General features: G+C 37.9%; 1 protein-coding gene across 10 annotated transcripts in view; it reads right to left on the bottom strand.

Annotated features, from left to right (window-relative positions):
• PTPRM (protein tyrosine phosphatase receptor type M) overlaps positions 1-17,347 on the bottom strand; it is a 500,090-nt gene that overhangs the window by 176,066 nt on the left and 306,677 nt on the right. For 6 of the 10 annotated variants that reach the window (XM_074899184.1, XM_074899185.1, XM_074899190.1 and 3 more), the window contains exons 13-14: positions 17,091-17,127; positions 11,832-11,906 (exon numbers count right to left, since the gene is read on the bottom strand). In XM_074899184.1, the coding sequence (XP_074755285.1) occupies positions 11,832-11,906; positions 17,091-17,127 (112 nt within the window). The remainder of the gene's footprint in view (positions 1-11,831; positions 11,907-17,090; positions 17,128-17,347) is intronic. The other 4 variants (XM_074899189.1, XM_074899191.1, XM_074899192.1 and 1 more) reach the window with 1 other exon arrangement.

The raw sequence follows: 17,347 nt of genomic DNA, 5'->3' as shown, positions 1-17,347 counted from the left end.
GAACGTTCTCCCTCCCCTTCCTCATTGTTAGCTTTCAAATCAGTGTTCCTAGTTCTCCTTCGAAACTGCACTGCTTTTTTGTCCATATGGTAGAAGTTACGAGGTGGTGTTGGGCAGGGTGTAATTGGTGACAGAAGGTGGTTTTGATCAGTATTTGTTTCAGTTTTCTCTCTCTACTCCATGCCTTGAATATATTAGTTTTGTAAATGCCTCAGAGTAAGGTCTGCTTTACTTCTCTTTTTACAGTATTTTCCCCTTTTCTGTTCCTGGCTTCTTTTGGAAATGCTCATGTATAAACTGCTTTTTCCATGGGGCAGAGATCATTTTCTTCCTGGTTTTCTGAGCACAGGAGCCATTTAAGTGTTGAAATTGATGTATCCTGATTTTCCCTCCTATGATGCATTAGCATTCACTAAATCTATTTTTTGAATGTCTGGGAAAGAGGGCAAACAGCACTTACATTTTAGCAGGAGAGTATCTTCTTTGTAATTTATGATCATCAGTACAATACATATTGCTGTGTACAGATCTTCCTTTCCTAAAAAGGATTTCTGTACTTCCATAAGAAAACCATGCTGATTTGGTACATTGTTTATTTGGTGTTTTTTAAAGGCAGGAAAAAAGAGCCTTGTTAATAGTTCTATGCTAAGAAGGGACTATTAAAATAAGGCTTCACTGTGTAACAATAATTATGAATTATTAATTTTGTTTGTGATATTCTTTACGAAAATGTAAATATAAGTGACAAAGAACTGCATGAAAAGAAATGCAAAGAACTACTTCACTGATGAATATGACTCATTTAACTGACTATCAAATGAACTGTATCTCTCACTGGTGGATGATTCATGTTGGTGCCTGTGAGTAAAAGGACTTTTTTTGTTAAACATCTGTGTTTCTGGTTGTCAGGAATAATAACATTTTCTACAAAACATGCCTAAAACAAATAAAGTTTCCAGTTTGACACATATCTTCTGGTCTCATCACAATCTATTTTGTAAGAGGATTTTAATCCAGGCTCTTTAGACTGGATTTTTCTGGAGAATGTTTTTTCAAAAAGAGACTTAGAAGAAAACAAGCAAGCAAGCCCTGATGAACAGCTCATTTGCTCCTTTGCAACAAAACCACCAACATTTCTGCTAGCTATTTTTTCCTCTGTTCTCTCAATCAAGGAAATTTAAATAATTAAAAAACATAAAAATTTTCCTCTCCAGTGGGCACCCAATCAGTTGGAAGTCCTCACTCATACTGGAAGAAAGACAGTGTAAGTCTTTGCACTTTAACAGCACTGAGATCATTAAGGGATGTTTAAAGCATACTCAACAGCTACACCACAACCAGAAATTAACAAGTCCAGAGTATACAGACATGGTGTTATCTCCTTCTAGGAAATAAATAATTTCCTAAGGAAAAAATACGAAGTCTTTATAACCTTAAGCCTTCTGATGGCCCTAAAGGGTATCCCCACATACTTTAGCATATTTTATGAAGAAAAAAGTCTGGTTACATATTTGTAAGTTCTGTGTGACCAAAGAAGTAGACACAATAGTGCACATCACTGACCTCTATGTCAACAAAGGAAAAGGTCATGGCAGTGTATTTGAAAGACAAACCTCACCCCTGAAATAAAAGATAAAATCCTCCTGATTACTATGGAAAGGAGAAACTGCGCTTCTTGACCAAACTGATCTCTGACTACTCAAACACAACAAAGATCAGTATGACTTCATGAGATGCAAATTTCTGATCAAGGAGGTTTACTGAGGAGCAATAAGAACATATCTGCATCAAATTAGCTGTATACAAGCAGGTCTCATACTGAATAAGGATGAGGAGGTCTGAGAAAAGGACCAATAGGGACTGAAACTGCACGTGTCTCAGTACTTTGAAATACAGGGCTGATGCTGTGTTAAGGAAGTCCCACTTGCAGCCACTGGAAGTGCAACAGCATCTTATAAATCTGACTTCTGTGAACAAGAAGTCCTAGAGATATAATGTACAACGAAGGAAGCTTTTAGCACTAAAACATTTGATTTTATGGCTCTCCACATAACCTCAAGCCAACAGTACTCAGGATAGAAGAGTGATTCTCTCAAATTAGCTCTAAGGAAATGAAAGCAGTCAGTCCAAATTGATCCTGTCTATACATAATGCATTTTCTAAGCAAGTCAGCACCACTTTCTAGCCACTCTTATAGAAGTAGCAGATAATTTATCATCACCCTCACCAAGGACATTTGAATGATACCTATTGCCGAGGGAGACCTTTGGTTGACTCTCATGCTTTCAACACCAGATCAGCTCCTGAAACTATATGGAAAAGCATCAAGAAATATCAGACATATCTGAAAGTTTATTTCATCTATCTTCTACAAATGGAAAAGGTATGGGTTTGAAGCCTGAAGAGGACTCTACCCTCTCTAGAGGAAGTAAAATGTGGTTTTGCTAGAACTCAGTTGGCCTCCACCAGGCAGGGAGGATCAGAGTAACATTTCTGGTGCTGACCTACTCAGGGAGAAACTCAGCTGCAGAATAAGATGTTCTTGGCATGGACAAACACAACCATTTTATTTTCCATCCATGAATGCAAGGGATCACATGCAGCGTGGGAACCAAGTCATCTGAAGCTATGGGTAAGAAGTATTACAATAAGGTACTGTCTTCTGATCTTGCTGCCACTGAGGACTTAAATACAGGAACGCTAATGAACAGTTCAAAAGGAAAGTGAAGACCAGGTTACTTTCCCATTGGGTGGAAAGGGGCAGGAGGGAGCCAAACAACAGTGTAGTATAGGAACCCCAGTGGTAGACCTGCACATCCATGCATATTTTGGCCTATGCTGCCACTGGCTCATAGGTGAGGCTGACATTTCTGGGGACTTCCACTATCAGCCTCTCTCCGCTGTTATGAAGGTTTCTTCAGAAATCCTTCAAAACCAATCACACTCTCAATTTCCTTATCATTACTCACTACCTATCTATTTTCTTGGAGGAAAGCATAACACAACTCATTCTACTCAAAGATAAGTGGAATTATACATGCAATGATGCATGTGAAAAGGTAAAAATATATGTCAGAAATTTATAGAAAGCAGGAAAAAAGACATAAAACTTTGGGTTTTTTAGCATTTCCAGAGTCAGCACTGTTTCAGGGCAGGAAGTTTGGCTAGAGGAATTGGAAAGGAGAATCAGCAGAGAAAGGAAAAATAATTCCACAGAATTCTAAATCTGTCCTTCTGCCAATACAGTGTAGCAATTCTTTTGTTCACATTTCAGAAGTGTTTACAGTATTGCCAGCAATAAACCTGTTCACACTGAAGCAATGTTAGATGAACCAAGAACCTAGTACAGGGACAAGAATAGACTAGGCCTCCTCTGAATGGTTATCACTGGTTTACATTTCATTTTTTATATCTTTCCTTTAGGTTTTAGGGGTTACAGAAAAATCCCCATCTGTCCTGTTTGATTAAGAATGCCTTAAATATCCATTTTTCTTGTCAGTTCTTTTCATATAATTTTTAATTATTGACACATTTACTCATAACCAGAAGCTGTCTAATTCAATGACAGCATACCAAAAAGTGCAAAATATAACCATTTTTCTTCAAAAAGGTTTCATTAATACTTTGCTTGCTTCTGACTAATAACAATTGAACATTTTTCTTGTTTCCCTTTGTGTTTCTGATGTGAACTCAAAAGATGAAGCAGAACTTGAAACTACTGTGTTTCCCCTCTTGTCGGCTTGAACCCATGCAACACAGCAACTTCCCCTCACTTTTATGCAAAACTGTGACTGAGAGTTTTCTGTTTACACAAAAATTTCTTAGTGGTCAGCAGTAACAGAAAATCAGATGAAGAGAAGGAATGTCCTCTTTGCTGTACTGCTCTATTTAACTGTTACACATTTTAACGTTCACCTATACATTAACACAGAGGTAATGCACGGAATATTACATTACAACTTTGTTAAACTCTCTGGTGATACAAACATCAGACTTGCAGTTCCTAAGAACTACAGGTTATTTTACCCACAACTGGTCCCACATTTTATTTCAAATTAAAATTCAAATTGCTTAGCATTTTATGAATACAGTCAATAACTACAGATGGGAAACATTGAAATTCACAGGTTTTTTTAGTTACTAATTATATCTCTGAGTTTCTCTCTCTTCCCTTGTCTCTCCTTAATTTTTCATTGTGGTACATGCAAAACATGTTCTGCTTTGAATGTAAAAATCAGAGGCTTTTTTTTAATACAGAAATGAAATAATGCACCATATGACATAAAACCAAGCTCTAAAAATTACCTACTTGTATTTTTGCTTTGTTTTATATTTTCTGCTTCTCTGTAGATTGCTGATGTTGAAGTATTTTGATTTAGATGTGATACTGACCGGTACTACACAGATGGCAGATTCCTTCAGTTTGTTAAGAACTTATCCTGGGCACTTCATTCATACTGTTATTTTCATAACTAGGTTTTATGTTTCCATTCTCTGTAATAAGATTAAGGAAAGTGCCCACCCCCCAGTTCAACCTCGAACAGCCTCACAGATATCCTCATATTACCATTACACGTTACTGAGCAAAAAGATTATTTTTCAAGCTAGGATGAACTGAACAAACTCATCTTTAGTGGCTTAATTTAAATTTTGTTTCACGCTCTTAATGAAAGAGATATTTGACACAACACTTCTTTCTTCTATTCTTCTTTCTGCTATGGACTGGAATACTCGAATTTCCAAATCAGTTGTGTCCTTGAGGGATGTAACATAGCTCCTGCAACAACTATTAACTCTTTGGCAACCAACATTTAAACTCCTCTGAATAGAAGCCAAACAGTTTCTACAGTGTAAAACATATCTAATTAGGCTACTTGACCTTCCTAAAGGGTAGGGAAAGATTGATATTTACTTCTAGGTCATGGGATCTTCTCTGGCTGTTCCTGTCCCTGGTCTGTACCACCACTGGCTCTGGGTAGCTGATGAACCCGTACCTCCTTGGCTAACCATCAAGTTGCTAAGGGATCACTGCCCCCAACCCAACCTGTTCAGAGTAAGAGCAGCTGAATGGAAGGAGGTCATGAACTCCTGATCAGAGCCTCTATTTTTTTCTGTAATGACTTGAACAGATTCAAAACTAAGGCTGCTAATTCATTTTCAGAAAACCCTGTAGGAATTCTTATTATTGTAAAACATAAACTGGAGTATCTCTAAAAGAATCACATTGGTAACTGACTTCTAATCAGCTCAGGTTCTCTATTGTCTACAGCTGGAAAGGGCTTGTATTTATATTATGGATTATTTCAGCTTTTGTGAATTGTTACCAGCATTATTTTCAGGCCATCTTCGTCTAATTGTTTAACCTCAGATCTTCTTCAGGTGCTCTGCGGAAAATGTACTTATGTTTCAAATCCTCGATGCTTTGGCTGAAATGTCTTAAAAACAGAAAACCTGACATTTGACTCTGTAATGTACTTGGGAAAAAAAAAGGAGAAAAGGAAACAGCAGCTCCCATGGCACTCCTGTATCCTTTTAACATTTTCTTGTAACTATACTGTTTTATAGATGAAACTGTCACTGCAAAAATGACAAATATAACACATAAAAGAATAAAAATGGGCAATAAATCACAAGTGACACTCCAGCCCATTGAAATGCATTCAGCCAGTGCTGTAGGAAGTAGGAAGATTTCCTCTTGCTTTACATTCTGCCCAGCCGAGCAAGACAACCAGAATCCTAGAACAATCAGTACAACAATTGCTGAGGCCATTATGTAAAAACAGGTTTAGAATTTCACTTTTTGAGAGTCAGATCCATTCTCACTCTGCTTTCCCTGTCGCTTGGACTTGCAACAACGTTGTAATGAGGCTTTGACATTACACCACATAGGTGCTTGCTCTCCCCTGGATGACAATCCACAACTCCCACTGACGTCAATGCTGTTCAGAAGTATCAAGATAAGAATAAACTCCTAAAATGGTGTATTCTACCTGCAGACAGACTTATCTGCACACAGCTTTGTTATTACAGACAGCACTGTAGTCTCAACTAGGAAATCATGGGTTGTCCATTACCCAAAATAGCACTTCAAGTTTCAGCATGTCAGAATACATCTCAATCAATGTTACATGGTTCAGGATGGAGAAAAATGAATGTGAACGTCTATCTAGCCTGTGTTGCTATACCTCAAATGCATTGTAAAGGACAATAAAGGAAAACACTCCTCAAATTCATGCTGTTGGTTTTTGTGTTAACAGTGCTTTCAGTAATGCAGTATAAATCTGGTGTAAACGCCTTGACAGAAAATAATTCAATGAGGTTGTGATCTAATCAATCAATGATTTTAGTTGATTTTTTTCACTTTTACAGTGGAATGGCTGAGAACACAATCTGACTCAGACTACAGCAATAAATCATGCTATGTATTGAATACACATCTGAAGAAATCTGTATATTTTATTATGCTGGTAAGTTCATAAGGGAGAAGAAACCAATTGGGATTCTTTTATGACTGCTTTTAACTTGGTTCTAAAATATGCTGCTCATCTAGACCTTAAGGTATGCAGGGTAAAAAATCATTTAGGCTGTAAGATTGCCAGTATATTTTTAAAATATTTTTCTCAATTCTTAAGTATCAGTTATTCTACAAAACTTCTGACATACTCTGTTGTATCTGATTTGTACCACGAATTTTATCTATGAAGAGTGTACAATACAGAACTCTTCCAGCTGCATGTGTAATTAACAATGGGTAGTAAAAAGGGCGTTCTATGGAAATCAGTCGTAATAACATCCAGTGAAGCAGTGGCTGCTTCACTAAATCACAAATGGAAATAATTTAATTTAAATGTAAGTAGCTCAGACATATTTCAACAATTAAGAAAATGCCTGAAAGAATGAACACCCTAATCATAATTCCAAGCATGCTATTTTATCAGAACACAGACAGAACAAAACAGATGAGGGCCAAGTGAATACCAAATATGGCCAATTTAAGCCTATTAGATAAAGTCTCTCTTACAAAATAGTGAAGTAAACTGCAAATACTTTCAGGCTTTCTTGAAAAGCATGGATTTGTTATTCAACTTTAGAGCCGAGACCATACAGTCACATGCATAGTGGTTTTTTAACGTTCTACATGATTTCAACTGTACCGTTAAATCATATATGTTTATGAAAACATGAAGACCATATCACGAGACTATCATGCTTCACGTATACATAGTCTTTTCTCCTGGCTGACAGATGTTAAGATATTCTCCCTATCTGTTGGGGGATAAGGTCAATTGAGTGGATTTCAAGGTAGTTACTTTTTGTAACATTAAAACTGAAAGGTATATACTATTCCACCAAATTTGAGTATCTTATTTACTAAGTTATTGAAACAGTGATAATAATGTATTCACTAATATTATCAAAACTAATTTGCCTATTTTGGCTTGTAAGAACCAAAATCACAAAGCTGCCTTTACAGCATCTGACATTTTACTATAACTTAAGGACAGCTACATAGTAGGTATTTTAAGTGCAACCGCAAGGACAAGTTCCCTTTGCTACAGGCTGCAAAGGAGTGCTGAATCAAGCTGTCAAGATATTTACGGCAAATAGTAGGTAATCCTCTAATTGGAAGTAATCTCATTTTTATATGAGAAGAGAAAGGAAGCACAAAGGAAAACTAATAATGCATTGTTTATAAACTGCACAAGTGAGGGCCAGGATGAGTTGATGACAAGAGGGGAGGAAGTGAGTGCAAGTAGATCTGGCTTGAAATCTGAGCTGTATTATCATGATCCTTCTGAAGAGGAAGACCTTTCAAAATTGGTATCAATATTGAGGAACTCAGCCAAAATTTTAAATTCTCATTACGCAAGAAGCATCAACTTCCCACCTGAAAAAAAATATCCCAACCCTGATCTCCTCACTGGCAGTTATGAATCTCCTCAAATGCTAAAAGACAAAAGTAATTTATTGATCTCAAATGTAATTACTTTGGTGCAGAGCAAAGTAGTGAGGAAAAGTCACTGAACAGAAAATGCTAAGTAACATTATTTAACAGTTAACAGCTGTAGGGCTTGTGGTAACTACAGTAAGCAACGGTCCTATGATTTCCACATAAAGAAGACCTTTTACATGTAGATCCTTTCCACAGTCTGGGTATTTGTAGGAAAATGTGCATCATTCCCTGCTTCCTCATGTCCAGTCCAGCTCCTGTAAATCTCCTTTAAGAAAATCACTAGGTTCCTCATGGATACTACACGTACTATTATTGTTATAGTGGCCCGAATTCGAAAAGCCTGCCTGAGGGACACAGCATGTCTCTGTAGAAAAACATGAATCACAGAATCATCTAGGTTGGAAAAGACCTTGGAAATCACCTAGTCCAACCATTAACCTAGCACTGACAGTTCCCAACTACACCAGATCCTTCAGCACTATGTCAACCCGACTCTTAAACACCTCCAGGGATGGGGACTCCACCACCTCCCTGGGCAGCCCATTCCAACGCCTAACAACCCCTTCTGTAAAGAAATGCTTCCTAATATCCAGTCTAAACCTTCCCTGGCACTACTTGAGGACATTCCCTCTTGTCCTGTTGCTTGTTACCTGGTTAAAGGGACTCGTCCCCATCTCTCTGCAACCTCCTTTCAGGTAGCTGTAGAGGGCGATGAGGTCTCCCCTCAGCCTCCTCTTCTCCAGACTAAACACGCCCAGTTCCCTCAGCCGCTCCTCCTACGACCTGTGCTCCAGACTCTGCACCAGCTCCGTTGCCCTTCTCTGGACACGCTCGAGTCATTCAATGTCCTTTTTGCAGTGAGGGGCCCAAAACTGAACACAGGAATCGAGGGGCGGCCTCACCAGTGCCGAGTCCAGGGGTCAGATCCCTTCCCTGTCCCTGCTGGCCACGCTAGTGCTGACACAAGCCAGGATGCCATTGGCCTTCTTGGCCACCTGGGCACACTGCTGGCTCCTGTTCAGCTGGCTGTCAATCAACCCCCCCAGGTCCCTCTCTGACTGGCAGCTCTCCAGCCACTCCTCCCCAAGCCTGTAGCGCTGCTGGGGGTTGTTGTGGCCCAAGGGCAGCCCCCGGCATTTGGCCTTATTGAAACTCCTCCAGTTGGCCTCAGCCCATGGCTCCAGCCTGTCCAGGTCTCTCTGCAGAGCCTCCCTACCCTTGAGCAGATCAACACTCCCACCCAACTGGGTGTCATCTGCAAACTGACTGAGGGTGCCCTCGATCCCCTCATCTAGATCATCAGTAAAGATGTTAAACAGGAGTGGCCACAAAACCGAGCCCTGGGGGACACCACTCGTGACTGGCCACCAACCGGATTTAACTCCATTCATCACAACTCTTTTGGCCCGGCCATCCAGACAGTTTTTTACCTAGTGAAGCGTGTGCCCATCCAAGCCTCAAGTAGCCAGTTTTGCCAGGAGAATGCTGTGGGAAACGGTGTCAAAGGCCTTACTAAAATCAAGGTAGATAATGTCCACAGTCTTTCCCTCATCCAATAAGCAGGTCGCCCTGTCACAGAAGGAGATCAGGTTTGTCAAGCAGGAGCTGCCTTTCATAAACCCATGCTGACTGGGCCTAATCATCTGGTTGTCCGGCATGCGATGTATGATGGTATTCAGGATGATCTGCTCCATCACCATGTGGGCACCAAAGCCAAGCTGACAGGCCTGTCATTTCCCAGATCATTCTTCTGACCCTTCTTATATATGGGCGTCACATCGACCAATTTCCAATCTGTCAGGACCTCCCTGGTCAGCCAGGACTGCTGGTAAATGATGGAAAGCAGCTTGGCGAGCACCCCAGCCAGCTCGTTCAGCACCCTCGGGTGTATCTTATCTGGTCCATAGACTTGTGCATGTCTATGTGATGCAGTAGAACTCCTGTTGCTGTCAGGGGACCAACAACATTGTCTGGGTAGGGTTTTTTCACTCCCTATTGCAGTTGTGGTAAACAAGGGAGAAGATAATTCTTTCCTTTTGATCACAGTCTTTCAAGCATGAGAAGGGGTTGTAAAAATGATGAGGGGATTTCAGAAGCTTTTTAATATATTTCACAGGTAGCCATAAATGCTGTTTGCACTTTCTTTTTTATTGTAATGATAAGTTACTGGTAGAACAGACTGACAAAAAAAAAAAAAAAAAGAAATAGAAGTCACAGATCTGACAGATAAGCAGAGAGTGCCAATGGTTTGAGCCATCAGTAACAAAGCAACCAAATAAATACTTTGCTGGTTGTCCTGTGCTAGCTATATCCCTGTTCTCTCATTGTTAACTACTGTAGCCTCTTGTGGAACAGGCATATCTCCAGTGTTTCCTGTAGTTATCCAGCTTTGTAATAAAACAAATAGCAAACTAAGAGAAGAAAAACATTTAATTCTCCATATGGAAAAATATATAGCCTTATTTGAATCTTGTGATGAAGAAATCAAAGCTTGTTGAAGTTCAAGGATATGGAAGAGATGTTCTTTGTCTCTTCAAAGCTTATTTGTAGTCTCAAGTAAAAAATAATTGAGCTATAAGAATGTATGCAGACAGTGCTTTTGACAAGCAGTACTAACAAGAGCAAGTTAATACTTCCTGGCATCATGTAAATACGTTATTCTGGTTAGTCCACATGTTATTACATAATACAAATATACATGCAACTATTTCCTCTTGGTGGACATGGCAACTTGGGCATTATGGATCACTCAGCTTTGTTATTATAAGACATATCCCAGAATTAAAAGCTATAACAGACATGTCACTAATCCTCTTATCTTAAACTGAATCGTTTAACTGTCTCTTATTGACTAAAGCAGTATCCAGATGCTAAGCATCTGAACTCTTCCTCGCCCCCTAAAAACCCTGTTAGAAACATTTACATGCTTCCCAAGTAACTATGCCAGTCTTCTTGAAAAAGACAATGATTTTATCAATTTTATCATATGCTAAATGCTGATGAACTAGGTCTAACTTCCCCTGTTACATATTCCATCAAACTCACCTTAGATTCTAGAGTTTTTAATGCTCTTTGCTTCTGTTTGAAAATAAAAAGTTTTCAAATGCCTTAAAAGCTTTATGCATGTGTGTATTTTCTGACAAAATGAATCATTTCTGGAAGTTCATAAAGATTCTGTGGTACATTCTGAACCAGCCTTCAAGCCACACACAGCTAATAATTGTCTCACTTGCATACTGAGTTTACTTTGACAATTAGATCTAAAAATCTTACACTTTTGTTAATTCTCATATGTCACATGCTAGTTATTTTAGTTTAATCCTAGAACTCATGTATGACAGAATTAAAAAGGAATCCATTTTCTTTCTTTTTTTTTTTTAATTTCTTGCATCTTATACTTAGCCAGAAAATACGATCTCTCCAACATTCTGCACTCAAAAAAATATCCATTAATATAAGATCTTTGTTCTAACCTACACATGCAACTCTTGAGCCTAAATTATTTAGAAATTCTAGTGTCTTGATCTAATAAGACAGAAAAAAATAAACATACATATCTATATTCAAACTGTCATTTAATCTATGGATGGAGCAAGACTAGACCTCTTTAGAACATCAGGCTTGAAGAAACATTCCACAGATCACACACACAATGGGCACATGCAGTGGAGTTGTACGTACAGGGATGTGTGTGTAAGTTTTGGTGCCAAGCACACAATTTATTTTAATGGAGCTAAACAAAAATTTATAAACACAAAAAACCTTTTAACATAGAAAACTATTAATGAGCAGAGAATGAAGAAACCGTCAGGAAAAAGGAGCCAAATAAAATGAGACAAAACGGGCATGATGACTTGTCTATACTTGAACATCTGACCTGTTAGTTGGTCGTCGCCTGCAGCAGGGGCGATGCGAATGTATGGTGTTGTAAGCTGAGTCACGATTATCGCAGCTAAGGCAAAGGAAGATTTCCAGGTCAGCATGCATGAGGGAAAAAAAAGCCAGACTGAAGCTAGGCCAGCAAGAAGAATCTTGGTCAATAGTTTATTGTCTGAACTTCTTACAAATAAAATCCAAAAACCTCCCACAAGTTCCTTTTCATCTTCGGTTGTTAGTTTGGTTATTCTGCAAATTAATAAGCTTTCGTATGTGACTTTCATTCAGGAAGAGGACTCAAGACACATTATTTACATATAATGCATTTGAGGAAACTGGACGCACTTTGGGTTTGCTAGTTACAGCACTGGGCTTTCTAAGTAGAAAGTTAACTGCTTGTTAATATTAGTCTTGTATTAAATTCTCCAGGTAATTTGAACTAGTTTCACTTTTTGGTTTCCTACTTCATAATCGTACATTTTTTCCTATAATTATTTTTTAAGATAATTTTCATGTAAAATATTTTTGAGCTAGCTAACATTCATTTTCCTTGTATTCGCTTGGGTCTTTGTTCTCAAAAGGCACACACTACACATATACTTAACTTTCAGCATACAGAGAATGACCACTGAGAGTTGGCATGCTTTTAGTTGGGTATGTATGTAACTGAGGTCCAAGTTTCAAATTCACGTTTTGCCACTAAGACAAGAAAAAGCTGAAAATCCTGAATTGTTTGTGTCCCTGAAGTATTCAGACTTTTCTGTCAGAGCTGTAACAATCACTGACTGCTAGAGATAACTATTACCATGGCTCACGTTAATAAAATCTCGGATTTCTTTGTTTGACAGTAGTTCTATGATTGCCTCTAAATGGTTAAGCACACTATGATACATATATATTAAGGAATATAAAAAAAAATTAAAAGGTCAGATCCAACATGATGCAGCTGGAGAATGATGCAAAGAAAAAATATTGGAAAATTAAGGACAAAATTATATGAAAGATCACTCATTTACATAGAACAGCCTGGGTGCTATTAGAAATGTGGCAACGAGTGAGGAAAATAGATCATCTACCATCTGCAGACAATTAAACTCAAAACTGCTGCTGCATAATATTTTGAAATATCCCTCTGCAACACTGAAATGCAGTGTTGATAGTAGCTGCTAGAGTACTGTTGCTATTGGATTTAAAATATTATAATGTCCTTTTCTCTCTCCTAATTAATGAAAGCCTTCCAATATTGCAAAATTAGAACAATGATGTCTCCCTCTTGAGAACTGGATTCCTAGGAGATAACCAAGATGTTTCTATCCAGACAGTGTTATAAGTCAAATCAGGAAATATAGTCTTAATATAAATCATAAAACACCACAAAGTTGATAGCAATAAACTTGGAGGAGTTTTGGAATGTTTTCAACTTTGTCTGCTGAGATTTTACAGTCATTTAGCTTGAAGAAAGAGTAGGTATATGAAAGCCGTATTTCAAGGAAAATATGACAACCTTTATTACCACTGGTACAAAAATCTCTTCCTGATTTTTGTTTGTTTGTTTGTTTAATTATCTTGTCAAAAATAATGGGAGTGGAAACCCTGCAGTCTCCACATTTCCACATACGCCAAGTAGTCACGGAGGTCCTAGAAGTCTTTACAGAAAAATAAGATCAGAAGACTGCATCACAAGAATATGTCGTCTAATCCTTCGCCTCTCAAAGTCAGTGGCAAAGGTTCCCTTTGACTTCAGCAGAAGAACTTTCAGCTCTACAAAACCCAATATTCTGTTCCTAAATTACACTTACAGTCATTGTAATCAGGATTTTTATATGATCTCTAAAAGAACACATTTAATAGAGGTTTCATTTGTAAAAATGTAATGGTCATAAACCAAGAGCAGTTTTTAAAATGCTACAAATTGAGGTTGTTTAAACTTTGATGGGATTAGAAAGTATTATCCAGCTACTGACCCTACACATGAATTTGACCCAGCAGACTCAGGCTGTACTTTTCTAGTTGTACTTTTCTAACATGAAGCTTGTCAATATGATAATAGACTACCTGGTGCACTTTGGCCCTGATCCAGCACAGCTTAGTGTGTGCCAGTTCAGCACAGGCTTGACAGTAAGCACATACATCATTCCTGTTGACATCAACTGGAGTGAAAAGTGAAGTACCTAAAGGGTTCCGCTGGATCTGGGGCAAGAATGTTCTGTATCTTTATAGTATACTTAATTATTTTTAACAAAAAATACAAAAGCATACAGTGGCCATAGAATGAATACTGCAAAATCCAGTGATAAAACTGAATCTCAATGATCTTGAGAAGGTCTCAAGGGCACCAACAACTTTTAGATTACCTGGAGTTGGGATAATTAAAGGAAATATAGCTAGCAAATGATATAGCTATGCTCACTCCAGGTTCCGAACTCCCATATTGGTCCTAAGGGAAGACTTCAATCAGGCTAACCACACACCCTTAATATAGACAAGGAGGTGGCTTGGCCAAGTTCACCTGGCTCAGTGGAGCAGCTTGGAGGTTGCCTTGGGTGACCTGGATCCCAAGAATGGCTGCTGATGCGCTTGGTGCAAATCTCAAATTACATGGGAATGGAATTTCAGAAGCTTCCAAGAAATAAGAGGACAGCTGGCTGCACTGTCAGGTTTGTTTTACAGGGCATAGTTTATGGCACAGGCCTTTATCCAGTAAAATACTTATATGTCTACTTTAAGACAGAATAGTTGCAATGTAGCAAGTGAAATTATTCTTTTGTACTCAATTATTGTACTCAAAATTAGGTAGGTAACTGACTCGAATAGGGCGTAAAAGCACATGGTTTCCTACATATGTATCAAATTCTAGAGCAGGTCTACTAACTCCAATGGCCTACACAAGGCTGTGGTTATTTTCAGAATCAGACCTTAATTTAAAAGAAGATTGTACCAGTTTTATACATGAATGGCCTAAAGCACTTTCTTTCAGCTTTAAAAACCACCAAACTTGAACTTTTAAGGATAACAGAAGCCCAGAATACAAACATTTCAGAAATATTATTAGTAGACAAAAACTCGATGTTGTACCGGAGAGTGTTTGCAACATTATTTGTAAGAAGCACTGTAATAAATAGCTAAGCAGGTTACTGTCTTGTAGCTATACTGTAGTCAACAAAACTCAGTGGAAAATGGTGCGTGTCTGTAAGAGGTCAAGCACAGTGGTCAGAACAGCCTTTGTTTCCTGAGGTACAGGCAATGTAAATGTCATACTAAGTTGTTTAGGGGTGTGTGGACAGAAGGGAAGGTGAACAGGAGAGGACAATTCTCTGTCTTGCCCCACCGCAGGTGTGGTGACTTCTGACCTACAGACATTAAGCATTTTTGCTATTTTTTATAGTCCATACATGGTTAAGTCCAAAGAGGGAACACAAGTCTGCTTTTCTTTCAAGTATCTCTGTTAGATTTAAGAGGAAAAAATCTGTACAGACAGGGATTATTAATATCTTATTAAAATGTCATGGTCTCCATTTTATTTTTAAAAGTTAATATAGTTTAAAAATGTAATACAGACAATAGTTTAGAAGCATGGAAATCAGTCCTTTACAAATGCCCCTCAAGTTCTGCACCAGGGACATAAATGTCATTGAGGACACCTCTGGTTTCAAAGTCCTCACAACAACACCTCACACTATTTTACAGGCTTCACAAAGGTATTAGAAAGAATTCTGAATAGGTATTAGGAAGAATTCCGAATCATGCTTTCAAAACAGAAATGTATGATATTGTTTAAAATAAAAACTGCATTTCTCACATATCCATTGCCAAATGGGTTAGCTCAAAGTAGCTTGTTGCTATGGGAGCCATACCAATCCATAAAGTTACCCTCACTTCTCAAACGAGAGAGTAAGATTTTTCAGTCAGTCAAGTAATTGAAATAGTTGAACATTCATTAGTGATTAGGAATACAAATCTTCAAATAATTTAAAATCCATTCCTCTAATCACCTATTATGATTTCTGAGGTAATGTACTTGACTCCTGGTATCACTGAAGCTACCGGAAAACAACAACACAGGATTCCACTTGAATTTGGAATTAATCTCTCATTTTATTGTGTTTTAGTTTAGATATTTGGAAGCTTTCTGTGGCTTAGTAAACAGCGAGTTAGTAAATTAGAACTAAAACTACTTCCTTTGGTTTGGAAAAAAACCCCAGGAACAATTCAAAGAGCCATAAAAAATGTGTTTGTCACATTAGGGCAGATCCAACCTTTTAACAGAGGCAACTGTATGCTAGAATTTCTGTTACTCTTAAGTAATGAGATTATCATGCATCCTATTTAGATTTAGTGGTGGTGGTGGATTTGTGAAGTCTACATGTAAAGGAAATCATAGTGCAATCAGTTACATCAGGGATAGTCACTATGACACATACATGATCTCCTTCAAGGAACAATGGTACAGTGATGAAGTTTCATACTATTATTAGGTGCCAAAACCACAAGGTGGTATTACCTGTTCCTACTCACAGCAGTACTTTCTTTCCTTTTCCTCTATTACAATCTCCAAATTATCATACTATCCCATCACTTGTTTTTTTGGTTGCTGGTGGCAACTCTTCTTTCAAGTTGCCCCCAGCTATAGGTACTACAAAGGAGAGACTACAAAGATAATCACAGTCAGATCCTAGCCTCCAAAGTTAAATATATCAGCAGCATGTTTATCCTTCCCTGTTTGGGGATCAAACCTATAGCTAGCACTGTCTCAATTATACAAACTCGTCTCACAAATGGTAGTATAATGTGTGCTGACAGTCCAATAAATATAGTTCATCTGTACCATGAAAATGAAGAACGTGATTTCTTCAGTTTTATCAATCAGTTAAGATAATTGCTTACAAGTAATGGGTAATTTTTCACTATGAATGTATAAGCAGCTAGTATGCACTCTGCAATTGGCAATTCTACACCTTTACTGTATCTAGAAAAGTCCAAAATATTTATTGTGAGATCATATAAAAACCCACAGAATAGATTTTTAAAATCCTGTGTTCAAATAGACAACTAAAAATGAGTAAAACATTTATTATTAAAAACAAACAAACAAACAAACTTCCTAAATCTCAGCTAGAGACGCAAATGAATCATTTAAAATTCTCTAACAGGTTTAGTGATGCCTTTTAGCAATATAAACACTTCTGGAATTTTGCAAAGACCCTGTGAAGGAAAGGTCAACAAGCTGAAATACAGAATACATGACATAATATGAACATACCTTTTGTGGCTACCCTGACGCAGTCGATTTTGGTTTCCTGTGTCAAATAAAGAGGAAAAAGGTCACATCTTGTGTTTCTAAGCAAACAAATTAATCCATGATTCTATTCTTAAAAGTACTGATAAAATGTCAGGGAAGTGTTCAATTAATGTGCCTCATTACATATTTAACTGCTTATTAAGCAACTCCAATGTGTTTTCATAATATGGACAAACACTGCTTGGGTGTGGTACATAAACATTTCACTTAAAATTCCT

This window comes from Athene noctua, chromosome 2 (genome assembly GCF_965140245.1).
Source record: "Athene noctua chromosome 2, bAthNoc1.hap1.1, whole genome shotgun sequence".
NCBI lineage: Eukaryota > Metazoa > Chordata > Aves > Strigiformes > Strigidae > Athene > Athene noctua.
This window is presented reverse-complemented; position numbering and strand designations above follow the sequence as displayed.